General features: G+C 36.6%; 1 protein-coding gene across 11 annotated transcripts in view; it reads right to left on the bottom strand.

Annotated features, from left to right (window-relative positions):
• The window catches only part of MRTFB (myocardin related transcription factor B), an 88,567-nt gene that overhangs the window by 11,033 nt on the left and 49,890 nt on the right, over nt 1-27,644 (bottom strand). For 9 of the 11 annotated variants that reach the window (XM_087730695.1, XM_087730700.1, XM_087730699.1 and 6 more), the window contains 10 exons: nt 24,119-24,184; nt 21,567-21,622; nt 20,418-20,493; nt 19,137-19,298; nt 18,383-18,567; nt 10,878-11,018; nt 8,555-8,802; nt 6,808-6,961; nt 3,526-4,551; nt 1,979-2,134 (listed from right to left, as the gene is read on the bottom strand). In XM_087730695.1, coding sequence (XP_087586821.1) covers nt 1,979-2,134; nt 3,526-4,551; nt 6,808-6,961; nt 8,555-8,802; nt 10,878-11,018; nt 18,383-18,567; nt 19,137-19,298; nt 20,418-20,493; nt 21,567-21,622; nt 24,119-24,184 — 2,270 coding nt within the window. The remainder of the gene's footprint in view (nt 1-1,978; nt 2,135-3,525; nt 4,552-6,807; nt 6,962-8,554; nt 8,803-10,877; nt 11,019-18,382; nt 18,568-19,136; nt 19,299-20,417; nt 20,494-21,566; nt 21,623-24,118; nt 24,185-27,644) is intronic. The other 2 variants (XM_087730703.1, XM_087730705.1) reach the window with 2 other exon arrangements.

Raw genomic sequence — 27,644 nt, 5'->3', positions numbered from 1 at the left:
TGAAGATCTTGACACCTCAAGTGTGTAGGAGAAAATAAATGGAATAATCAACTGGTTTGCATAAAAATCTGAGCTATCTGAGAAAGTCTAAATGGATTCAAAGGAAACTTGTTCTGGAAAACAACTATTTATGGAGGTGATCACTATTAGGAAGACCAACTTCACTGAAAAGTGTTAAATTAATAAGTAGCATTACTCACTCACAGTTCATTAGCTCAATCTGCCTGCTGAAATATCCAAGCATCATGAAATGCAAACAGCAGACAAGCGGATCTAATGCTGAATGCATGAAGACTGTCCTGATATATCGTATCACGTCAGTATTTTACATTCGGATGTAAAAACCAGTGCAATTACGCCGTCTGGTTTCCTGTGTAAAAGATGGCAGTAGATGTGTGAGAAAAACAGCTAGGATAGGCAGGCTGTTCAGCTCCAGGACAGCAAGATGCAGACTAAAGTCTGCTGAGAACTATGTGGTCTCCATGACAACTGATCTGAATAGGGGGAAAGACCAGAGGGTACAATTCTTGGTTATCTCCTGCAATCATTTCAAGGAACTTCTAGATAGCAAAGGAAGCAAACTGCTAGTCTTTGGAACAAGTATGTGCCTCAGGATGACTGGAAAATTTCTATATGGGACCTGTCAAATTAGCAAGGTAAGATTAGCCCCTCACCAAATCCCAGAGAACCTAGATGAAATCTGCTTTTTGGATATATGCCAGTTTTGACTTCTGTAGGAATTTCATATCCTTGAAATTAAACTGATTGAACAAGCAGTCTGAAGAGTGATGATGCTCATTTAGGTGTGTTCCCCTTTGTTAGCCAGCTGTCTAGAGAATGGCAGGGCATAATCATATATCTTCTAAGATAAAGTCTTACCTGGAACAAAAGCCTTAGCAGAAACAGATTAGAGGACACTGCACAGGTAGAAGCCCCAAATCACATCACAACATGGGTTTTATGATGCACTTTTGTAAACTGAAATATAAACTTTGAAGGCTGAGATATTTTGTAACAGTTACATAACATACTGTAAAAATTACCCTCTTCATCTTGAAATTTCGGTTGTTTCTGAATTATCCTTTCCTTGGGGCAGGCTGAAAAACATTGTTCTCCTAAGTGATAGGAGCCTTAGACTCGATAGCCTGATAAGGAAGCAAGAAAGGTCCAAAACCAATCTGTGAGCTCGTAATAATAGAGGTCAGCCTGGAAGAGGCTCAAAAGAGGACAAAACCTTTTCGTTTGTGATGACTGGTGCTGATGGGTTGATATCAGTTACCGTATGAACATGATTGGATTGGGACTCACAGCTGTGCATCCAAGTGCTGATGAACATCTGTTTTGGAATGGGAAATTTCAGAGCTGATTGTTTTGGGTAGAGAGGCAGAGAAGGATATCTCTCTGAATCATTCCCTGCATTCCTCAGGAAGAGATGCACCATAGGTATAGTGGGGTTTTGACTCACTAGAATTGCTACCCTCAGCATCTGAGTCCATAGCTTTCTTCATAAGTAAGGATGAAATCAACAGGGAAAGTAGGAAAACTAAAAGGAACTCCTATAAAAGAATAAATCTCTGAAACCATAGGCAAAAGCTTTCTCTTAAGAACTGCCTACAAGAATCTTCCATTTTGAGCCAGTGGCAAGCAAGAGAAACTGACTGGAGTACCTGGTATACCACTTGTGCCAAGCATAAGGAAGAACGTAGTAAGAGTGGTGCCATAAGAGTACCATTAAGATAAAAAGTCTTTATCCTTATGTATTTATTTGCAACTGAAAAATAAAGTCCTGCACAGACTAATATTTTGGAAAGAGAAGGAGTTCCAAGCCCATTGTATCACACAGAAAAACATGGTACACTCATGTTAGGTGACTCGATCATTTATATATGACGCAGATGACACATAAAAGATTCTAAAAGCACTGCCTAGAATTAGATTACACAACTATTTATCGTAATGCTTATTGCTATCCACAAACCTTTCTGATTTGTTGGGTCTGACCAAGTGCATGCTGCGTGATGGTATTTTGTTTTGATTGTGGAGTATGCATCTGAGGTGCTGTCTGGACCAGGCCAGAGGAAGAAATAGGAGCAGGTATTTGTGATGGGGTCTGTATTCCAGCTTGTGATTGAGCCTGAAGGATGAAGATAAAATATTTGCATTATTCGTATCTTACAGAAATTACATCATGTAAAAATCTATTGCACAGATTATGCAGAATAGCAATAGCAAGTATTCTGGGAAGGATGAGCATGAACTGTGTATGAGACAAAATTTTTACTCTGTTTGGTACTGGTGAGTTCCCAGCTACAAGGTGACGTTTATTTTGCCAACAGAGTTTAAGAAAGATAAAGACAAACTGGAGAGGGATCAGTAAAGAGCAATGAAAATATTAAGAGATAGAGAGAGCATAACCAGCAAGAAAGGACTATAAGAACTGGGTTTGAGTAACCAGAAAGACAAAACTGATGATGCAAGAAAAATGTTGTTTTTAAGGAGATCATAGTAGTTCTCAATGGCCACTGAAAGGCAAGCAGTGTCTAACCTCAGGAAAGGTAGCTGGTAGTTAGGAAAACTTTCTGCAATATCAGTGAAGTGAAATACCAGAACAAGCTGCTTAAGGTTGTTACAGAATTCTAGCAGGATTTTAGACAAAGATCTGTCTGGGTGTGTAGCTACCAGGAATAGCTCTTGCACTGTGGACTGTGGAGCCCATCCCCATCAGAATTTTACAGTCCTCATAAGTATTGCTAAATGTGATGGTGCACACGCTAGCACCAAAGCCTAGGTCCACAACACGCCACAACACCCAAGTGCACGCTGGAGCTGAAAGAATACTTTGCTGGCACAATAACCATGTGGGTGGCAGGGGATTTCATCTACCTATGTCCCAGTAATGCCACTGGGAAGTATATGCTTAATTCTACCTTAGACCCACAGGTTAAACTCTTTCAGCTTGGTCAGATTACTCTTATACCTCTTCATTTATAACCTGTCTTGGTTTATGCTGTATTTATTCACTGTGATACTACCTATAATCAGCCTAGAAATAATATTTGTGTAACCATGGTTTCTTTTTATAACTCCACTGGAGTTCTACAACCCAGCATTCACATTTTTAAATATAATGAGCCATCACCACACAAGGAAGTTCAAGCACGCATTTTGCAAACAGGTATACCTCAAAATAAAGTACTGGGTTTGTAGCTGTCTATTACAATTTGGAGTTAACAAAATATGGGTATATGCTGATATAAATCAAAACCAACTGTGCATGGAGGCAGTACAGGGTAAGAATTACTTTTCAGGAAGGAGTATCTGGGAACAAAAGTCGCAAAGAAAGCAAGTACTAGAAGAAGTTATAAAGAGATTGGCTCTTAAGTTTTTCTACTCTTTTCCCTAAAGCAGAAACAGGCTAAGCCTGATTTTTAAGTTAATCTTACAAGCAGCACATTTACCTATTTATGCTAAATTATGCAAATAGCACCATGCAGTATACATGATGAAAAATAAAAACACCCTTACCTGCAACTTTATATTTCCAACTGGTAGCTGCACTGCAGTGGTAGAATTCGGTCCCTGGATAGACAGCGGAAGGAGAAGCTGTGCAGTTCCTTGAGTAGTTAATAAAGCTTGAGGTTGGGCAACAACTGCAGTTTGTGGCTGCCTCTGTGGGTTAACATAAAATTGAGAAATGGCATTCTGAGGTTCAGCTTTGGCCACAGGTATCTCCTGCTTGATAACAACCGCCTTTTTGGCAACTGGATTCTGGCCACTAGTATATACCGATTGTCCTAAAGAATGACTAGCTACAGGTACAGATTGACTTGTACTAGAGCAGTCAGTAAGAGCATTTTCATCTTTGACAGCAGGACTGAATTGCTTCTGTTCCAAAGCAGTTGAGTTACCAGAAGCCTGAGACTGTTGCTGTTGTCCCCGTTTTTCAACCTCAAGTTGCATTTTCAGTACTTCCACAAGCTTTTGCTCTTGTTCCAGTTTCCTTTTGAGCTCTTCAATCTGCTTTTCTTTCTCTTGAAGCTTGCGGTCCTTTTCTGCTACATCGAACTCCATGGTTGAGATGCTTCCACTACTGCGATTCTGATTATCATCACTCATATTTGCTCTTAGTGGCGAAGTACTTAAGAACTGGGATGGTGACATCATGGTCATCATTTCTGTGAAAGTATCTGCCATACTAGTATCATCTGTGCTTAGACTAGATTGTTCTGAAGGAGAGGGAGATATAGGCAAAGGAGAGCTGATGTTTTCAGTATTTACTACTTTGCAGCCAGGTCCAGTAGCTGTTTTTTCTGGAGGAAAGCTGGATATCGTGTTAGCCACTGGCTTATTTAGTGTTGCAACAGGAAATGCCACAGTCACTTCCCCAGTGTTACCTGTGGCCCCAGTAGAAGTGGTTACTGTAACAGAGCTACTAGTAGCAACCCCATTGTTATTAAGATCTTGATAGGGTTTCAGACGCTCAATAAGATCTGTTTTTGTTCCAGATACTGGTAATCCCCTCAATTTCAACTCCATTTTAAGCTCCGCTACCTGAAATAAAATAAAGCACAATAGTAAAAAAATAAAAAAAAAATAAAAAAAAAATTAAAACTTACTTATATACATTCCACCTTACTACATCTTAGTAAGAAAAATTATTTTTCGGCATATTCGCTAGTTATTACACCTCTGGGTTCTGACAGCGTGCATAATCCGTGAGCACATTTCCATGACCTGCTACTTACTTTCATTGTTTAAGTGGCTGAAACTTTAGTAGTGTTCAGTTGTTGTACAATAAATAGCAGCAAAGTTATGCTGATTTTTCATAAATATTCAAAATGGGAAAATGAACATACAGCTCCAGTTCTGGGCTAAAAACTTCTGAAGCAAACCTGTACGCGATGCAGATAAAAGTGCAGATAAAAGCACTGAACACCAGCACGCTGAACCCCTTTGTTACACCATCAAGAAAGATAGATCTATTTCTGAGAAATTTTATCAGGTCAGTTGGAAGATTCAATAGACCCATCAAACACAAGGCTCTCTCTCTAATTAGCAACTGAACAGTTACAGCTAGGTGCCATATGGATTTCTTTTACAAACACAAAAAGTATAAGCAGTCAAAATTAATCTAATTTCTGATAGAAATATGTTCTCAATTTTCCAGTAAGCTTACAGACAAAGTGAAATGAAAATGTGCTGAGTGTAAATTAGTTCTGTGCTTCAAAATGTCAATTAAAAAAGAACAATGAATGGCTTCTGTTTATGATATGCATACACCGCATCTAACTGTAGAGTGTTTGGGCTATATGTACGTTAGAACCAACTCTAAAAGAATAAAAGGTAGTGACCTCAGTAATATTTCAGTACTCTGCCAGTCTAGAATTTTAAATTGTAGATCTTCATGATTTGGAAATTATGAAAAGTCACAGCAATCCATGTGCATCTCGAAGAACCACAGCAATTTTATGTTAAATAACTGTCTACCTAACAATGATTATGAGCTGTTTCCCCCAGGCTGGTATCCTCTACACTTGCTTGAGAGTGCACTCCAATTTTTCTGTTTTTCAACAATGCATTTCTGAATTCTTAATCAGAACTGATTTAGATGATTTAGTGTTAAAACCACCACCAGCAGATCTCCAAGTATGGCTTATGTTACTGTTACCACATTAGCAGGAATACCAATAAATTATGCAGAAATGGATAAGTGAACAGCTTTAATCACTGCAAAACACAAATTCAGGTATTAACTTAAATATCTCAAAAAATTAATAGTTAATAACTTAAAAGTTTGAAAAGCTTATTTCAAACACTGTTGTTTGAATTGCATTTTATAGACTTGTTTCATATTAAAAGATTGGCTTTAGCTGATGACCACACATTACTGTCTTGAGAATCTGATCTTCCAAAACCTCTCTTTTATCCCTTCAAATCTAAAAAAAATACTCACTCCCATCCCTCAGAAACCCAACACGCCTTGGTAAAGGAAGGGAGAAATTAATAAACTTCCCACTAGATGTCCCTACTCCCCCGCTCAGGTTTGGCACATTCATGTAGTTGCTATTGAAATGATCTGAATGTAAACCCCCACAAGCTTCTTCAGATTAACTTTCATTAGGTCCCTCACAGTATTAATTCCTGGTAATGTATTTCTGAAGGAAGAAAATCCTCTGCAATGCCTTCATATTACAGTTTAAACAGAGTTTACACAGTTATTTATAAACTTCAAGAAGCTTTTATGAAATTTAGTGTTCATTTTCAGATGATGTGTTGAACCCTGGTAAAAAGATCTCTTCTTTTCTATTCTCTTTTACTAGTGTTATTTCTGTGTTGGCTTTATAGCAGTGACCTCTCTGAATATGTTATTATTAGGGCATCTTTTAACTTATACTGCTTAACTAAACCTCTTCACTGATATACTAAAATTGTCATAAGGAAATTACTGTTCCAGTGTTTGAATCTGCCTGGGCTAAAACTTCACATGAAGCGCACCTTTGATACCTAGTTTGCCCAAGGTATCAAATTATGCACCTATGCAATCTGTCCGAAATTCTTCTTCTAATGCTTTGGGAAAGAAACGTAGTTTCTAGAACACATGCCTGTGAGGAGGCTAGGTCAAAACAAATATTTAAGTCCAGAAGAGTTGTGTATGAAAACTTTGACAACATTGTTCTAAACAGTTAAGAGAAAAGTACAGTTTTCATTGGTAAATAATATCCAGGCTTATTCTTGACAGTAACAGTTTGCAAGTTACAACCACCTACAGCGATGCACAGGAATGGACAAATCCCTCTTATTTTTTACCTTCAAGTCATCCAAGCTTGAAGGTAGAGGTCCTGGTTTCCGGCTAGGAATATTACTGTTCTGTCTTGGTGAGCTGGCAGCTGATGTTGGTGTACTGTTGTTCAAAGTGTTCAGTGGCGCATTCCCGTTGTTACTCTGTTTGTCATTCAGTGGCCTTCAAGTGATAAGAAAAAGGAGGAGAATAATGTCAATGCTAAATATATTTACGTTTTCAATCAAGAAGCTGTGATTCTGAATCTAGTCTCTATCAAGTTCATGAACAAATTTATTTTATTTACAAATACTTAACATAAAACATTACCATTAAATATTTTTAGTAAAACAGCACAGAGAAGAAAACATAACAGTGTGTGTTGATATTTTATTTTTTCTTCAGTTAAGCGTACTAATTTATGCTTAATGGGTTTTATTATTGTCATGGCATCCCTGAAGAATACTATGGACTGCAGAATCAGTTTATACAAATTAATCATCAGCTAGGGCAACTAGTTACTTTTTTGTTTGACATCAATAAAAAAAGCCCACAATATTGAACTCTATCGATCAACCCTACATACACGTCCACTGTTCATATATAGTAAGGACCAATGTGAAGGCAATTTACTCTGAAGATGACGCATTTTTATCGGCTGTACTCATAAGAAGAATCTCCTACAAGGATCTCAAAATAATTGTAAAAAAATTAAAAACTCCATCATTTACACTAGGTAGCATAAGTCAGCTCTCTTAGTTCGGTCAACTGATTTATGAAGAAACGTTTCTGAAATGTCAGTAAATGGAACATAAGAAGCGTGGGTAAGCAGGCAGAAACATCTCTAGTCCAAATGTTAGGATACATGGTAATTATAAATATAACCACAGATGGTATCTTTAACTTTTCTAGCCTCACTTGCTGAAGAAAAATAACTCAGTGAAAACTCATTTAAAAAAAAACAAAAAAAAACCCAGTTGAAAGTAATTTGAATTTAGGGTTGTGTGACTGGCATGTTATACTGTAAGCACTTCTAGGAAAAGACTGGTCTTAGATGGTGAGAATGAAAGTCTGCAGATAGTCAGCTTCTCATTCCGCTATAGGGTGCTGGCAACTCTTTGAAGATTTAGTTTTCTGACTGCTTCTATCTATTAATCAGAAATTATACTTCTCACTGTTAAAAGTGCTAGAGATCAACACTGATGAGGAATTCATAAGCATTAGAGGTGAGGCTATAACCAACATAGAAATTTTACCTAATTTAAAATGACTGTTTCTTCTTATTTGTAAATTGCAAAAATGTGGTCTGTGAAACTGATGTAAAAAGACAGTAAAAACACAACAATAGTGCGTGTCTTTGTAAAAGCCATCGTCTGTAACCTTCTATTCTGCTCTGCCTACCTATGTCATATTTGAGTGAAAATGGTGTCAAAACTTGCTTGCTTTCACATAAATGCTTTTGAGTTTCAAACACGCATCTGATGGGAAAAAAAAAAATGCATCTGACAGGTAGGAGGTTCTGTTTCCCTGTCACACAAAAATAACTAGGACCACTTAAAGGCTTATCAGACTTCAGGAGTATTTTAACAAGAGAACCACCTTATCACCTTGTTAAATGAGGCAAATAATACCCACGGTGATGCATATTGCCATTTAAGTTTTCTTGGGTTCCAACCGCCTCTTAACATTTGCAAAACATATGTACTTCTAAAGCACAAAGTCTATAACTGATGCACGAATCTTTTCTTTAAAGAACACAATCAATGCTTAACATACTTTAGCGGTGCAGGTAGAATTGTCTGGTAGTTGTAGTGTTGTTGCTGTTGGCTCAGGATCTGCAGCTGCAAAAACAGTTGCTGCTGTTGTAGCAGACGAGCATAGTTGGAGTCCATCTGTGGCTCGTTTTTCTCACCTTTCTGATCAGGTGGAATATATTGATGATACTTCAATTTTTTCACCCTTGGCTTAGGTTCTTTACATTTCTTGCTCCGATGCTTATCATTTGGGTTCTTTGGGTGGCTTTGCTGTTTACGGATGGAAAAGATTGAAACAACTATAACTGACATCTCATTTACAAGCAGTTACTCAAGGTACAAAGATAAAGCATACAGGAACGCATTTACTGTGAAGAGTTGCTGAATACAATTACCCCTGCAAACCTGCCCAAAGGATCGCTTACCATCCTTGAACAGTTAACGTACTCCAGCTGGCTTATACTGTGCACAAGAAGGGGTCATCAAATCACAGTTTGTGAATGTTTTTTTAATAGATGGCACAAATGAAGCTAAGGGATTCTGCTAGTTATGACCTGTCACTGCAAAGAGACATTCTTCTTAAACAGTTCAAAGCCACTTAGCACTTTGTACAAGCTAGTATCCTAAAGTCCATCTGTAAACACGTGCAGGTCAGAAGTACTTACAGGTCTAGATTAAAACAATGAACAGACAGTCCTATAAATTACAGGATTACTCTAATGAAACTTTCAGCAGTACCCTTATTAGCAATACCTGCGCATGTGGTAAAACTCTCTTCCTTTACAAGCTCTTTAAATTATTTTCAGCGAAAAGTTGAAGGCAGTTACCTAGTCATACAGAAGGTATCAAAGCAGAAATCCTGTGTTGGTCCATGCACACTTATTACACAGATAGCCTGTTTTGGGGAATATCTGAATTTGTCATTATGGTCCTGCATTAAGTAAGCTGGTACAAGTCCAGTGATTTCACTGGGTATAGCTAAATTTATACTAGAAATTGACTATTAGAGGTCATCCTTGTAAATTTACCTGAGAATTAATTTCATGTAGTTAGGTAGAAGTCTACATACATATAATCATTACACAGGTGAATATCTTTGGCACAGTTGCTGAAATGAAATATTATAGACATCTTCTACCACAACCCCCTCTCTAATTGTATTTGAAAAAGCTTTCCATGCTGCTGGCTAGGTCAGCGCAGAAAAGAGAACTGAGTATGTTCTTCTGATATTCAGATACAAGGACACAGTAACTTCTCTCATAGTGCGTTCTGCTTATACAATAAATGAACTAAGAAAACAGTTGCGGAAAAGGAGCAATGCTGTTCACTAGTTTGGTTACAGGTAGACTATGAATGCGGTTGCCTCTGTTCCCATTAAATTATTCTCCATACAAAACTATATTAGAAAAGATTAATTTCACCAATAGAAAGTAGAAAATCAATATTGCAAAAATCTGTAGTCCTTACTTCTTAAAAACTTCCATGGCAACGTAATGCATAGTTCTGCTTGAAAACTTTTGTAAACTGTACTGTAAGGACCTCTTGAAATAATGGGCCAGTCCCGGTGTCCTGGTTTCAGCTGGGATAGAGTTAATTTTCTTCCTAGTAGCTGGTATAGTGCTGTGGTTTGGATTTAGGATGAGAATAATGTTGCTAACACCCTGATGTTTTAGTTGTTGCTAAGTAGTGTTTACACCAGTCAAGGACTTTTCAGCTTCCCATGCTCTGCCAGGTGCACAAGAAGCTGGGAGGGGGCACAGCTGGGACAGCTGACCCAGACTGGCCCAAGGGGCTATTCCATACCATATGACATCATGCTCAGCATATAAAGCTGGGGGAAGGCGGCGGCAGAGGGGGGACATTTGGAGCGATGGTGTTTGTCTTCCCAAGTAGCCCTTACACGTGATGAAGCCCTGCTTTCCTGGAGGTGGCTGAACACCTGCCTGCCAATGGGAAGTAGTGAATGAATTCCCTGTTCTGCTTTGCTTGCGTGCATGGCTTTTGCTTTACCTATTCAACTGTCTTTATCTCAACCCATGAGTTTTCTCACTTTTACTCTTCTGATTCTCTCCCCCATCCCACCGGGGGAGAGCGAGCGAGCGGCTGTGTGGTGCTTAGTTGCCGGCTGGGGCTAAATCACAACACCCTACAAGTGTTAGTGGTTGATCTTAGCATACAAAAGCTTTCAGTAAACAACCCAGTATGTTCTCCTGAACACTAATAAAAGTTGTTGTTAGTTATAGGCACTATAATGTTACTCGTGTATTTTTTTCATTAAATATAGCATTGGAAAAGGACATAGATTAAGAACATAGTCCTCAGATGCCATTATTTCAGATACCTACCTTTACTAATGTTGGCCCAGGCTTTGCTGCAGATACAGTATTTGTGGTCAGGGTAGTTGTAGCAGTAGAACGTGTAACGTGCTGTTCGATTGCAGAGGGAGTTTTGAGAAATTCAGGAACTGGAGAGGTTAAAGGTGGATACTAGTATTAAAAAAATATAAGGAAAAAAGAGAAACATTAAAAACATCCACCATCTGAATAATTGAAAAAAATGTGAAACGGTTACAAGTTACTATCATGTCAAATTCACAAAATATTTTTAGGAGAAATGGTGAAAACAGGACTCTCTTGTGTACATTTGGGCACACTTCAAATATAGCAAATAAGATAAACTGGTTTCTTACCTTGACTTCTTAGTTTGCATTTTAACTACTGCATGTAAATGTATCCAAAATCTGTTTTTACTAATACAGGATTTACTTCTAGTTTCACCAAAGCAAAACAATAATTGATTTTAATATAAAATTTTTGTAGTATATAATAATAAATATTTTTCCAACATTAACATTTTTCTTTATCATTATTGTTGTTTTTTCTGCAGGTAAAAAGAATAATAATCAAAAAGGATTTATAACAACATACAAAAAAAGCCCTCAGGAAGGGCTTTGTTTTCATAACCTTTACACTGTTGTTTTAATTTGCAGAATTCTTTTCTCCTTTTAACATACATGAAAAACAAATAAAGAAATACCATGAAAACATTTTCTGTCTTTCTTACAAAATCATAAAAAAGAGTTGGAAGGACCCTCAGAAGTACCCGTTCAAGTCAGGAACATTTTACTTAAACTGCTCCTAACGTGTATTTGTCTCTGGTTGATATCCCAGAATCAGATTAAGCAATTGATGCCAGTTCTTAACTTTATAATTGCAAAATTCTTCTAGAACTGACAGCTGTCATTAAAGTACTTTTGCTCCTGGCATAAGGATAAGAAAGAATTCTTCTCTTCAAGGTAGTCAGTCAGAATTACAGGAAAAGGTTATGTCAAATAAATTTATTTTCTTGTTAGCTTTACCAAGTTCATATATGAAGGCTTCTAGAACCAAAAAATTACAAATTTTAAGAATATAACTAATTTCTATACTTTTATATGCAACTAAGTACAGAAAAATAGGTCAAACAAAATTTTATTAATTATAAAATAAAGAAGATATAAGGGTTAAAAATAATTAAAGGAAGAATGGAATGCATTGTTAGCAGAGATACCACCACTTGTTATTACTCCACTTGAAGCAACATTAAAATTTGACCCTAGACACACTACATGTATACTGAAGCAGCCTACTGAAGTTACAGAAAACACTCCTTTATTACTACAGAATTCAAGCTGTCACTATTTTCTGTCTGTGAAGTCAGAATCTTGTGTACACAAGGAGAATCTTACCACCCAAACTAGTACAGGCAGAAAAGCCTCTCTTTCATGAAGGTCAAACATCCACATAGGAAAAAACTTCTTGTTTCAGAATGATCACGCAGCAGCAGAGGAGATGTATTTTGAAAAGACAACTTCCTATTGTATTTTCACGGTAACCGCACCTCTGACTCTGCCAGGAGGCGCATTTTTTCTGTATTTGACAATTATATTACTGTGTAGGTACAATCCAGTAGCCTGAACTTTACTGAGTTTGTTCCCTTGCTGTTACAAACATCATGTGTGTAATTTCTTCTATAAACTTAAGAAATTCCATATAGGCTTAGGACTTTTTTATTATTATTCTTTTCCTGGCACTGCCACGCCTACCAGAAAATTCCCATAAGTTTTCCTACATAATAAACAAACTTCACTGAGCTTAACTTTGTAATATCGTTTTTTTCTGTGCTGAAATTGTTTTCTGATTTAAAACCTATTTCCTTCTGTAGTGAATATCCCTCTGATGGGATATAGACTCTGCACATAAACAGATCTCAGCCCTTGTTTTTCTAGCTACACAAATGAATTTTTATGCTTTTCTCAGAAAAGAGATTTTTCATTCCCTGATCATCCTTTCCTGTTTGTGTTACAGTTTTCATTAGTCTTTCTTGGATATAAGTAACTGGAAATGTTTAAGATATTCCATATGGGGTCTCACTGACTCCTTACAGTGGCATTAACACTTCTACTGGAATCACTGCTTCTGACATACTTGCAGTTTTACAGAGGAAGTACAGAGTAGCTCACAGTCACTTCACTGCTGACCGCTGCACCCCAACTGTCTTCCTCCTCAGTTTTCTCTTGAGTCAGAGTCCCCGGGTTTCCACATTTCTTTTTCATGGGAAGGAGAGGTGTTGTGTATTTTTCTTTTTAAGAACTATTCCATTCTATTGGAATTCCATTTCTCTCCTAAAAGCCAAATCAACCGGTTCTTTCTGCATAACAACAATCTAACTCTGCTGACTATGCCTTCCAACTTTTGTTATGTGACCCATTCTTGTGTCAAGGTTGCTAATGGTAACATGAAACCAGAATGTCCCCAAATCAACTCCTGCAGAGCACTATTACCAACTTCCTTTCAACCCTATACTTCCCTCTTTCTGTCTTTGCTAATCTCCATCTTCTCCGGTTTTGCTAGTGTTTAATACCATACAGTATTAAATCCAGACAGATGAGATCAGTTATATTTCCATTGTTTAAGAAAGCACTTAGATCACCTAGTACAATATTCCTTTTATAAAAGCCCATCCATTTCCTTTATATTCCTACTAGTAAATATCTTTTTTCTTCAGAATACATTCTAAAGCCTTGCATTCTAATTAAGTCAGATGGGGTCCTTCTTCCTAATTCATTTCTTCCTGTGCTCTACTATTCTTCCATGAGACTGTACCACAAAGGACTTACATCAGTTTGCTAAAAACACTTGGTACACATTTTGCAACTTCATGTCCTGGTTCTTTTGTATTTCTGGGATGGCAATTACCAAGGTGCCAGTCTGCATGCACTAAGCTCTCTGACTTTTGCTTACAATTAAATTATTATAATTTTCCCTTCTCTCTCTGTGTTTCTTTTACACATTTTGCAGCGTCTCCAACCATCAGCTGCCAACAGGCGGCTATAGCTAGCTTGCCGTAACCCATCTAAACCGTATAGCGTTTTTGATCCTTCTGTAGTGCAGCCATCCAGAGGAAAAGCTGATACTGCTTTACTAAATTGCAAGATTTAATATGCCATGCCTGGCCACTGAAACATTGCACACATGCCTGTCTTGAGGTTGTGTCAGTTTATGGTGGCAGGCTAAAGATATAAATGCCTCTATTTTTATATCCAACTTTCAAAGTGTTTGCTCTGGAAAGCATCCGATATCTACACAGTATCTGTTACTTGCTGGACTTGCATAAGAATTGACAGGTGACTTTAGAGGGACTTACCCTTTAAAAAAGGGTTCTGGGTGCTGTTATTCCAACATACTGCACTCCTGGTGCTATCAAGTTTAAAACGCTTATTCTAGTTATAGCAGTAACATTTAAAAAAAGCACTTAGTTTGTCTTTCAATCAAAGTGTCACGTACGGTATTACCATAAAGCACAGGAGAATTCTAACGATCTCATGATTTTCACTGGTTCTTAAGTTTTCTTTTCCTGAAGTCCCATCTAAAAAGCATTTTAAATGTTTGATTCTTCAGCTTATTCATTACATAATCATTTACCATTCATCATTCTGATCCTTCTTGAACCCAAATAACTTGACTTCAAACATACTATTTAGCAACCCTTTATAGGCTATGAAAACAACTCCATGATGACAGCCCAACAAAACTCTTTAAAACGGAAAAGTTAGAAACGTTCAAAAAAAAAACAAAACAAACCACTCAATTACAAAAACCCCACCTTTTAAATTTATATTGCTTGAAATTTACAGTGTTAAATATTCTCCTCTTGCCATACAGCAAATTACTTTTTCCTTACATTAGCTGTTATCCTCAACTAAAAAGGATTAATAGCTACATGAAATACAAAGCTTTTTACAGACTTCCCAATTTTACCTGAAAGTGTTAGATGAGGCAATGAACCATGTGTATCATTTACTTGATAGATTTTTAAGTTCAAAAAACTAAATTAACAGGTCTCAACTTCTTAACGTGGTTACTTCATAAAGTAATGTAAAGATTATTTCCTTTGAACAGATCTTCTATTTCCAGTTACAGATAATATGGTTTCTGGACCTTTTCTTGTAACTGCAAACAAGCATCTATCAGGTCAACAAGCAACAGTGAATATATTAAAACAGTCATTATATTCTCTCATCAAGCAAAATACTTCAGATGTTTTGAAGATAACTGTTCAATGTCTTCAGAATTGTGAATACCACAATTTGATCTGTTTAGAGTGGTGTGGTTAAAATGCCTAATCCTTACCAGATGCAAATACATCAGGTTAAAGCAAGTTTTAGGTCATCAGTCAACGAGAGCTGAAGGTTCTCAAAAGTTATGTTACGTCCTCTGAGGCCTGGAAATGCGTGGAGGAGGAAGCCTTGAAAAGAATTCTGGCTGCACTCTACTGTTTTCAAAACAGTCTTGTATTTTATGTTGTAATAAAATGTAAAATTTGTCAGAGGAAATTAAAAGAATGAAGGAGCAATTTCCCAGACACATCTCCTGTAGAGACATGCTGTGCTATTATTCTTTATTTCAAAAGGAACAACAAGGTAAGCATCTGCTTTATTTTGCAGAAGAGCAGCTTCACATTTTAGATCTGTGCACAGAAGCGTCTGTAATATGTTATGAAATCCATAAGCAAAGGATTGAAGCTCTATCTGAAGTGCTTTTTCAAACAAGTTCAAGTGCTCTGTTATTTTGTTGCTGCAGTCATGTATCTATTTTACGCTTCCTACTTGAAAACTTTTTGGCATGTATTGCTTTGAGTATTTTTATTTAACTCTCCATTAGGAACCTAACTCTTTACTCAGGAATCTAATTTCATGTGGTTTGTTTTCAATTTATTCAACACAAATTACATTCTCTCGACATGAAACCCTATTCACATCTTAATCCATATGCTAGGAAACAATGAAATAAAATGGATGTACTGTACTTTGTGTCCAGCATTGTTTTTGAATATGAACTTTGCAATACTTTTTCTGTCTAGTCTAGTGACAAGAAAATCAAGGAGACTAATTCCTGATCCTGAGCTACTCAGTTGTCAAGCATCCATGGTCATTAAGACAATAACATCTTTGGAGCATGAACAATATTTATCTCATATTTAACTGTTTAATTTTACATTACTTTATACGGTACGAACTCAATACTCAGTTCTGTCTTATCTTTTGTTCGTGTCTTAATTTATAAATTGCAGCAAGTTCCCTATGTAGAGCCCTGGCTTTGCTACGAATCCTCTGAGAGTTTAAATATAAAAATAAATGCATTTTCCAAAAGAATGCTTAATAAAAAGACAAGCATGAAAATAATTTGAACTGCAAAGTTATGCATCTTTTTCTCCTTTGTGTAGTGGAGAAAGTGATGAAGGAACACTCTTAGGAAGTCCTGAACAAAACCCATTATAGATTACAGTTGATGAACATTAACCTGAAGAATATTACACATTTATAGTAGTACCATTCACATGTTGGTCAAATTTTGATACACACTTAAATTCTTTCAAAACAAAGTATTTTAATGTTTGTGTTATACAGGCTAAAACAACTTGTTTTCACCAGGTACAGACTTGCATGAAATGGAAGTTAAAGTCCCAAAGCTTTTGAATTTCCATCAAATTCACACTTTCTGCTTAAGGAATACTGCTCAAATTAATACAAAACGTTTCAGCTAATTAAACAAAAATGACAACATTACTGAAATTTCTGTGTTTGCTCATACATGTGTGGTATATTGATACCAAGTACACAAAGCTGAGTGCAATATTATTAAACTGATGTAATTTGTAAGTCACTTCATATATATAATACTGTGATGAAAACCCAAGTCTTTCTACCAGATAATTTATTGTGATAGTAATATAGCTGTTTTCATTTATGTACCACAGGAAAATGGGCTTCCTGGGAGAAACAGTAGTTCAGGATCCAGGACTTTTTTCTAGCACACATAATTTCTCAGCAGACGTGCGTAAATTTGATTCAACAACTCATTCAGCATTGATATGAGGCAAAATTTTTGTTACTCTTCATTTCAGCACATAAACACAAACTCATGGTTCCTCTAGACAAGTATAACTCAGAATATAAGCACAAGTTGTCATTTACTTAGCTCTGTCAGTCTCAAATGACCAAGCTGTTAATGAGTGGAAATGAGCACTGTTAAATCTGGCTAGTTTGGAGTTGGCCGACCATTCAAGCTAGTTGCCATCAGACAATGTATGATGACTTTGCTTGCCTCTCCCTCCACTGGAGCCTTAATTTGCGCCTCTTTCTCCATCCAGAGAAAAAGTTCCATGGAAGTTGCAGAAATCTAGTTAAAAGCAAAGCCTTCTTCTCGTAACTGGGCTTAAGTTAGTGAGTTTAAAATTACTAGCTGAGGTATGACAGAAAACATCATAAACAATCTATTTAAGCTAAACATAGTAACCTTTAAATAAATACGTATATCTCATTGATGAATAAACTTACTGATTAACTCAAAGGTGAAGATAAAGACCTGTGAAGCAAGTGCTGTACAAGATATTCCAGAAAGCATCCAGATAACTGTATGATTATGCATATAACCCTGGGTTTTCAGTAGCTAATAGAAGATAAAAGAAATTAATTTGTAGCACATGATGCTTGTTTCATTACTGTTTTGGCAAGTTATTTTACATCAGCACTTTTATAATGTGTATAAAGATAGGGCAGGTGATGTTACTGTCCATTTCAAATCACAAAACTAAATTGTTCTAAGAAGAGTTCTCTTTTGAAAGTCATTTTTGCAACTCTTGTGAAAACAGTCAAATGTTTTCATTCAAATCCACTGTTCTTTAAATCCTCACGCATTTAAATGCTCTACTATAAAGACGTTTTATCTGCCATGGCAGACTTAGTTACTTTCCTTTTCTTGTAAGTAACTCAAGAAAACCTCACAGAAAAATCAACATAAAGGTTACTTTCATTTCTTAAATAGTAAATTCCTTAGGCAGTATTTTAAAACTATAGGAGAGAACATATAACTTATGTGGGAAACCTTACTTTTAATGGACTTTTCTGGAGATAATGGAACTGATGTCAACTGTTGTTGTTTCAGCTAAGTTTAATTCTAACGAGTTCAAGACCTTGCCCAGAATGAAGACAGACATTAAGTAATCAATAACAACTGGACTAAACCACAGATATGACCTTTTAAACAACTTCTGGGAAAGCTGTAGATCTTCTACGGGCCATAACGAATTTCAGTGAATTTATGGCTTTACTACAGTCTGTGGGAATTTCATCATTGCCAACAGCTAAGCCTGGGTTCTAGTCTATAGACTCCCAAACAGAAAATGGAGTCCCAGACACTCCTTTGCAACAGCAAATGTACTCATTCCATGTGAAACTATGCCCCGTTTCTATAGTGCCAGACCAAACAACATACTGTGAAGATTTTGTTTCAACATTTAAAAACTGTACCTGTGTTGACGTAGCAGCATTTGGTGTTATTGGTGATGGTGAGTCACTTGTTTTTGGCTCACCAGGGGAAGCTGCTGAACCCTGGGATTCTTGGCTGGCTGGCTGATCTGGTGATAAAGCATCACTGCTGTCTTCATCAAATGAATAATCATCCAAAGCTTGAGGATAATTCTCTTGTCCAACTGCTAGAATGTTTACAAAGAAACACACAAACCAGTTTTTTTTTAGTTACACAAATGAAATTTAGACATTGGTGGCAGAATTAGCTAATTACTAGAAAATGAGTTTTCAGCACAGTCTAAACATATGGTACATAAGTATTTATTGTGTTTTTAATATAACGACAGCCATATTAAATCATATTCAAGGAATCGATAAAACTAAGTGCATAGCAGAAGTTGTTTTAATAAGAGATTAAAAGGTATGTTCAACGTATGCGGAGTGCACACAGATACCTATGACAGACTGAGTAAGGCCATAGATGTTTGATTATTTTGTAATAATTTTTATTATGAAACAAATCTTTTCAAAGACAGTATTATACTCCAACTATATAATTCTAACTTAGTTTCAAATAAAAATAGGATAACTTTAATTAAATGACGACCGAGTTTACGACTCAGAAGCTGAAAGAATAAATAGTAATAAACTTGGAGTATGTTTTCTTCTGGTGAACTTCACCCTCAAAAGTTAAATTATTATTTTCCACAATACCATGCAGATAACAGATAGAAGCTGTGGGACTTCTACTTGCCTATAATAGCTTCTTTAACGCTGGAGTCTACAGGAAGAATATTTTTTTCTACCAGTTCCATAGGGCCAGGCCTCTGAGCAATCTTCTCATTCAGATCATCTGCCAACCGAGCTCTCTTCAGCTTCATCTGAGTGGCTTGTAGTGAAGGCTCTGCAAAGGTCTCTGAAAAGATATATTGATTTAAATATTCTGTTCTGTCTTTTCCCCAATTTAAATATTCTGTTCCATCTTTCCCCCCAATCTTCTGTTCCATTTTTTCCCCATTTTCTTGTCTTTGCAGTAACCATTCCACTTTTATCAAAAGCAGGCAAGTATTATTCTGAAAATTCTCAAATTAATAAGCAAAAATAGGATTATGTGAGCAGATGTTGCTCATCCCCCATGATCATGTTTTTCTATAAACATAACCTCTTTTTTAACAGCAGTAATACTTTTTGTAAACATTCATATAACATCTAACAATAAAGCAGGGAATATAAAATAACAAATGCTAATTACAATCTGAAGACGGCATTTGCTGCTCGAATGGTTTACCAGTGTGAGCTATGGTAAAGGTTTAACTAATCCATTGATTTTTGGATTCTCTCTTGACAAACATCTTAAAAAGTTTACCTTTAAAAATAGCTTCTAGCAGAAATTTGAGTCTTCAAAATTGTATTTAAATGGAAGTACGGAGATAGGCTGTCAATATGGATGTCATCTATAAATATGTATACTCCTATCTGGGTTTAGTATCCAAATGTATGGTCTGAAAACTAACGGCTATTAAACTAACTTGGATTATGCTTATTTGGTAGGATTATGGTGAAACACAGCAATACAGCCCCATTCATGTAAAGACTATTGTTTCAAATGACCTGAGCAACAAGGAAAATAACAAGGCAGGGTGGATATCAAGTTTATTAAAGATTGTTTGGGGTGGCGGTGCTGGGGAAAAGTACAAGGCTGTCAGGTTATTTTAGGGTATGAGTAGAAATTGAAGCAATATAGACACTACATGTACATACACCATGGTATAATTACCATTATAGAATAAAAGCAATATACAATTGCAAACAAATACACAGTTGAGAATACTTGCACTGCCATATATGTATCTATTATTATACAGGTTTAGAATACAGATTACAACAGACACTGTAGAATTAGATAAGTAGAATAATAATATTTCTATTATTTAGAAATAATTCATATCAAAGCCTAATTCAGTTAGAAAACTGAGTGCATAACAGAAGTTCCTTCTAATAGCAGCTCAAAAGGTACATACAGCTGGGTACATACCTTCGAGGATGTGCATTCTGACCAGCTCAGACCGGTCCGGCCTGCTGCGAATCTTGTGCTTCAAAAAATTTTCAGTCTTTAAAGAAATGAGGAAATAGCATTAACTACTGTTTACTAGAAAAATCAAAGCAGTTTGATAAATCACTGATGTCCAATCAATGCGTATTTGCAGTTGCATTCAGATAGGTGGACATCGCTGTTAGAACATGGGCCATAGAGGGGTTTGGTTTGTTCTGTTTTTCTATCAGTTAAGCAGTGCTAATGAATTTCTATCTTCCCCAAACAAGTTGGGAACGTTTCTGGATTTCACAGAATCATAGAATACCAGGTTGGAAGGCACCTCAAGGATCATCTGGTCCAACCCTTCTAGCACAACCTAGATGAGATGGCCCAGCACCATGTCCAGCTGAGTCTTAAACGTGTTCAGCGTAGCGGAGTCAACCACTTCCCTGGGGAGATTATTCCAATGATTGACTGTTCTCATTGCAAAAAATTTACCTCTCGTGTCCAATCGGAATCTCCCTGGCAGTAACTTGTACCCGTTACCCCTTGTCCTCACCATGTGACTCCTTGTAAAAAGGGAGTCTCCATCTTCTCTGTAGCTCCCCTTTAAGTACTGGTACCTGGTGATGAGATCACCTCTAAGGCCTCCTTTTCTCAAGGCTGAACAAACCCAGCTCTCTCAGCCTGTCCTCATACGGCAGGCTTCCCAGACCCTTCATCATTTTGGTGACCCTTCTCTGGACCCCCTCCAGCCTGTCCACATCTTCTTTGTATAACGGGGACCAGAGCTGTACACAGTATTCCAGGTGTGGCCTGATCCTGTACCATCACACAAAATCACAATAGTATAGATTTGCTACGGAAATACCGCGCAAGCATAATTTACCATAATTTACCTTAACTGAAGGTAGCTATGTATTACATTCTGACCGTAAGTTTATCCCCCCTGACCTTGATCTGTGAAGGATTAAGAAAGTTCCTCTCAGATTTGACACCAATATTTTATTTTAATGTATTCTTCCAAGACAAAAGCACGTTATCACTGTAATGGTAGTAATTTTTTCATGCACTCAGAGAATTTAATATCACATACAACTAACTACCATTTTCAGATGTTAATGACAATGCCAATACAAAGTGGTTTACCCTGGCTCGCTCCAGGCTCTTTATCTGCTCATGGAATGCAGCTGGACTTTTCAAAGCTGTGAAGGAAGAGTAAGAGTTAAATTGAAAGGAAGTGATTTCCAAAATAAATATCCTAATCAGTATGTGTGTGTGGCTGTTTAACACCATCTCAGAGTTGTGTTTGCATCTGACCAGGTTTACATTTGACTCATGCTAGTTATATTCACTTATGTTTAACAGAGATGAGCAACACTCCTATACAGAATATTTGGAGTAGTTGATTTTAAGAGATATTACCATGTAACAGTTAACTTTTTCACTATATACACCAGGGTCTATTTACCAAAAGTGTTTCACCGTAGAAATTTTATGAGGTAAGGTTCAAAATGCCAAAATACTGTTTAATTTATTCCACTGTATTTACTGTCTGTATATAGATCTCATACTTGCTGTTACTAGGGAGAACTGGACCGTCCCTTAAGAACCATTTGTGCTAATTTTAAAAAAAAATTTGTAGAAGCCCCAAATGTTCAGATTAGAAAACAGAATGATGGTTAGCTGCTAAATAGCCAAAAAATGTAAAAAACACTATTCAGCTAGAAATAATATGAATTGTAGAGTGCTTCATCTCAATTGGATTGTTGAAAGGAAGTGAAATGGCAGCAGGCATGATCCATCTTATTTGCCACACTTTTGGCAGAGACAAGATACTGCAAAACAAAGTCTTTAACACTTTTTGACAGGTTAGAAGTTTTTTCCCAGGTTTCACTCAGAAAGAAACAGATCATTCCGTTCCTGAAGATAATCAACACCACAGCCCTGGGAAGGTGAAGATGCTTTAGCAAAGCAATCTGAAGTCTGTTGCATACTCAGAAGCCTTCAAGAAGAGATCAGCTTTAAGATACTGTGCTTTCAAGCTAGAATCCACAAGTGCACACTGCACTATTTATAATAATGACATAATTTTGATATGTTTTCAGTGGCTGGGGTTTTTGTTTGTTTTAAGAAAAATAACTTTTCACAGTTGAATCTTTTGACAACTTGGACCTATTGTCTTGACCCCAGTCCCATCCCACGCTGTCCACTTAGGGATTCTCAATGTTTTCTGTGCCCCCCTCATTCTGAGGCCAGGCTGATCTCCAAAACAAGTCAGAAGATGTTACACTGAGCAATTAGCATAGTCATTGGGAGCCTAAGTGGAGGAACACGAAAACATCTCTAAGGAAAGAGTTAACTGCAGGTGAATTCTAGGCCACTAAATATCTGTATTCAGGAGGATCCTCTTGTGATTCCTAAATTGATTTTAGGTATCATAAGTGCTGCTACTGAAACAACCATAGTCTCTAACAGATTGAAATCAATAAAGGAGAAAATGGACTCTGGCAATAAAGTGGAATTGCATAAAGCATGCCAGTTACTTACTTTCCAAATACAAGTGCTGTGAGTTCAGCCATACAATTGTAACAAATATGTAAATTTACAAACATTATTTGCTTGTCAAAGCACTATGATCTGCAATTAAATCCCAGTGACAGAACACAGTTAGAGGTAAAAACGGTTTACCGAAGAACTGATAATTCTTGCATAGCTGTCAAGGATGGCAGGTAGCCAGGCCAAAGAGTCAGAAGCTCAGCATTACAGAATCCTGAAATCATAAATACACCTCCAACTGTATTTATGAACTTGGTGACATTGCTGCCTTAGTGAGACACTTCACACTAAGGTGATCAACAGCATCTCAACTCTTCCAAAGACAGCATCTAAAGGCATTCATTGAATTTTTACCACTACATAATCTTTGGGAGAGAATACAAAACTCTTACACCAATTTGGACAGTTTGCCAGGTGTGGCAAGTTGATCAGGAACTCTTGGCAACTGGAAAAAAAATGTTCTAAAACCAAAACAGTTTTCTAAAAAAAAAAACAAACCAAAACCAAACAACACCACAAAACAAAGAAACAAACAAACCAAAACCCCAAAAACCACAAAGCCACTTCCCATATTCTTGGAAAGGTATTCATACTCAGAAAGGCCTAGGCACAGAAGCTTCTGCATTAGGTCATATGATCCAGCATACGATGCCCAGCCTAATCCACTGCCTCATGTCCTGTAACAACACAGCTACCATCATGCAAGATTTGACACAGAAGACACATCTGTTGGTGCATAAGTCACAACTTCTATGTGTCCTTTGTATTTGTTTGGCATCCCTTGCCACCCTGCTCTTTAAAGACTGCAGGCTTTGTTATTGATGTCCACTCATTCATATAATTCAATTTATTTCAGTAAGATTAGTCATAATTTAAAGAGAGAAAATAAAAGCAAAATCAGACTATGTCTGCAAATCCTTGCGTCTTCATCACAATGGCTATTTTAACCGAAACATTAGGTAAGCATGATGGATTTACTTCATGCTCATTTAGATTACCAAAAGGATCCCACAGGTCTTTTCACATGATAAAGTTATTTTTCATGATTCTCACAGAAATGCTTACCTTCATTATTTTATATATTCAGTTCATAATTAATACAGTACAGTAATACAAATAACTAGAAATAATGCAAGTCTTACGTGGCATGATGCCCTGGTCCACCAGCTGTTCTCGTGTCCGTCTTTGTTGTAGCCTCAGCTGAAGTACTGACAAAAGAAAACAATCATTCATTCATATGTAAGCATACTATCCCTCTGAAAGTACAAAAAAACCCACTCAGAAGAGAAAAAGTGTTTCAACTTTAGAAATATTTTTTCTATCGGTATTCAGACCTGACAGTAACCTCTAAGACACCTGACATTAAGGATCAACTGCTATTAACATAGTTTAGAGCGATTGCTTCCAATCCCTATTTATCTTGGAGTTTGCTGCTTTTTGGTCCCATCTGATAAAGGGACTGTATTTCAGACATACATCCACTTTTCCTACCAGTTAGGCCTCATAAGAGGTATTAAGTATACATCTGAATCTAGGATTTTTTTTTCCCCTTCTAACACTACTCTTAGATAACAGATTCAAGAAAACATAGTGATGTATAAAGAGTTTATACCATAAACTGCAATGATGATACAGCCTTCTTACATGTCTTAAACCAATCTTACATGACTGCACTAAGCTGAAATAGAAATTATGTTTGCAAAACATTTTAAAAGAAAAGCTGTATGTGTTTGGTTGATAGTTTTTCCTTCGGGATTTTTTTTTTTTTTAAATATGAAGGCTTATTGTGCATTTAAATGAATCTTGCTGAAACACAAGAAACTGAACAGAAACCAGATTTTACCTGGCTTATTTAAATACATCAAAAAAGTGATACAATCAGGAACAGACTTTATCCTCTCTCTGAACATCAGAAAATGCTGTCTTCCTGATTGACATATGTGTTATCATAATTATTTCAAGGACCAAATAAATCCAATACTGTCAAATTTGGAAAAACTGTTTACAGTTTCAGAGGTAACTTCTTATGTTTCATTATATTTAATAAAATGTACAAAGGTTCTCATCTTATTGTTACTGTAAGAAGAACCAATGTGACACACATTAAGTACTATACCAGTAACTGCACAAAACCTGGGGGAGGGCATAGACATAAAGGCCTCGTACTTTCAAAGATTAGGGCTTTTTTGTAAATGTTCCCAGGGGAAAAAAAAAAGATGATGATGATGGAGAAAAAAAAAAAGTAGTCGTTTGTTTCTTCTACTGTTCCCTTCCCCTTGTTTCTCTATCAATTTATCATAGTATTTCATTATTTCTTGGACACATACAGCCACTACCCTAACGTGAAACTTCATCTTTTGAACAAGAGATGGTAAAGATGCTTCATCAAGAAAAAATATATTAAAGATGTAATATTTACATTCTTAAATTCTGCCTTGATAGCTTATTATGGATGTATGATTATGACATGCTGCTCCCATTGTATTTCACAAGGAAGCAAAACAAACTAATGCATTGTCCAAAACATCAAAATGAATGCAATTTCTAAAAAATTAGGGTAAGGACAAAGTTCATTGTTTTCAAAATTTAAAAGGAACCAGCTTATTTCCTGTTCGACAGTACAGGAAGGATACTCCTCTGGCTAAAGCATTAAGACCGGGAATAGCAAGTCCTGAAAACAAGGACGTTATTTTCTTGTGTCACACAAACATTGAGAATTTAAATACAAACATTTCAGGGCAGTGGCACGGCAGTTCTGGTCAGAGTTTACAATATTGTTACACAAGAATTACAAAGGACAGAATTGGGAGAATGCAAAAGTAACAATAGTAAAATGTAAACTGATGGAAAGCCAGTCAAAATATATTGAGTTCCTCTGGAAACTTGAAAATAACTCCTTTAAATAATGAATTGTATTTTCCAAGTAATATTAAATGACTGTAAAAAGTTAACTGAAGAATTACTTTATAATGGTTTGAATTATTTATTTTTGGTCTTCCTTAATTTCACGTGGCTCCAGGTGAGCCGTGTCCTCTTCTTATGATAGCTCTTACTAGCAGATGCAAACTTGTGCTGCCTGAAGTCTTGAAGCAACAAAACACACTCCTTTCAGCAGCGCTTCCTACGTTGGCTTTGGCAGCATAGTATAGCTAGCTACATACACCCAGTAAGTTCAGAGCATGGGTAGAGAAAGTTCAAATCTTTCTGCACAGAACCACATGGGTTTCTAAGTCCAATTGGTCTAATCTGACCCAAAAAATGCAGATAAGTGTGTGCAAACACACATGCAACCGTACATCCAATTTCAAAAATCCACAAGCTTTATACAGTTAAGTGTGAATGAAGAAAAATAATGTAGTGGGTCAGGACTTAGCCCATTCCTACAGAAAACTTCAAGAAATGCACATTTCAGTGAAAATGCATTTCAAGCATACGATATAATATTATGATATTAAGCTTCTGGGGCTACTTCTAGGAATTTTCTACTGCACTAGCACAAACCACTGAGAAATTCGCTAACTGGTGTGGTGTTTACAGGAAAGCAAAGAACTCTGATATGTTCTTCTTTTGGATTCTCTGGCTTACAGCTGTAAAATCAAAACAGCTCAGAGTTAGTCTTAAAACTAAATGGGCAATCCCTTTAAAAATCTTAAATAAGTTTTACCCATCCAAATGGTGGGAGAGAATTTATAAACAGCATGGCAAGACTACCATATTTCAGACTCAATATTTTTGGTCTTGAGTAGATTAAAACTTGACTTTCTTCTGTTCTTCGCTCAAACTATGCTTCCTTTTACACAACTAGGAAGCCGTGGGAAGGGTTGAAAACCATGTACTGCTCTAGGCAGGAATCTCATCTATGCTATACAGCTGTATTTGGTCCAAATTTACACCATACTTAAATTTGGCTTTCTTGGAACACTAAACACGCTACAAATGTGTCTACCAAATCTTTTACCCAGTTACAAGTCAGTTTTAAACATATGCCTCTTTATTTCAGGCTCAAGGTCTTCAAGAAAAATGACCTGCTCCAACATCAGTTATGTCCAGGGTAGAGCTGATACACGTCATCAGACACAGTAAGTAAATCAGAATTAGTATTTTTTTCAATGCCATCACCTGGAACGCAGTGGATCAACAAGCGAATGCTGGTAATATTACAACAGATGCAGGAATTTTATCACTGATGCAAGTCATCTACTAACATATAGACGACTCGCATATCATTAAGAAAAAAATGCATTTGTGGTACGTTATATTTCTGATTTCTAATATGCTTTTTACTCAGGCTTTCTTTTTTACTAAGCTTTATCATAAAACCCATATTGTAAGTGTAGCTGGTTCAGCTATGGCTACCTAAGCATTGCTAGTATGGTGCTTTCAGATATTAGTGAACAGAAGTGGGAAAGTTAAAACAATGTTCAAATTGACCTTCAGACTATAGAATGATAACACTGTTTTGCAGAGTTGATAACAACAATTTGAAAGCCCTCACTAACTCACCAATTTGGACAGTTGGCTAAATTGGAAAATTATTTTGCAGGAAGTGCATACACCATCTACTCTATGAAACCTACTACAGACAACGGATAGTTGTTCTTCATCTTATCAGACTTATTTAAAATTCTAAAGTAGTACCACTGCAATCTCAAATGTGATGTGCAAAGC

This window comes from Nipponia nippon, unplaced genomic scaffold, assembly GCF_047370975.1.
Source record: "Nipponia nippon isolate SJK-2023a ecotype South Korea unplaced genomic scaffold, ASM4737097v1 scaffold_5, whole genome shotgun sequence".
Classification (NCBI taxonomy): Eukaryota; Metazoa; Chordata; class Aves; order Pelecaniformes; family Threskiornithidae; genus Nipponia; species Nipponia nippon.
The sequence above is the reverse complement of the archived record's forward strand: the minus strand, read 5'-3'. Positions and strand labels throughout refer to the sequence as shown.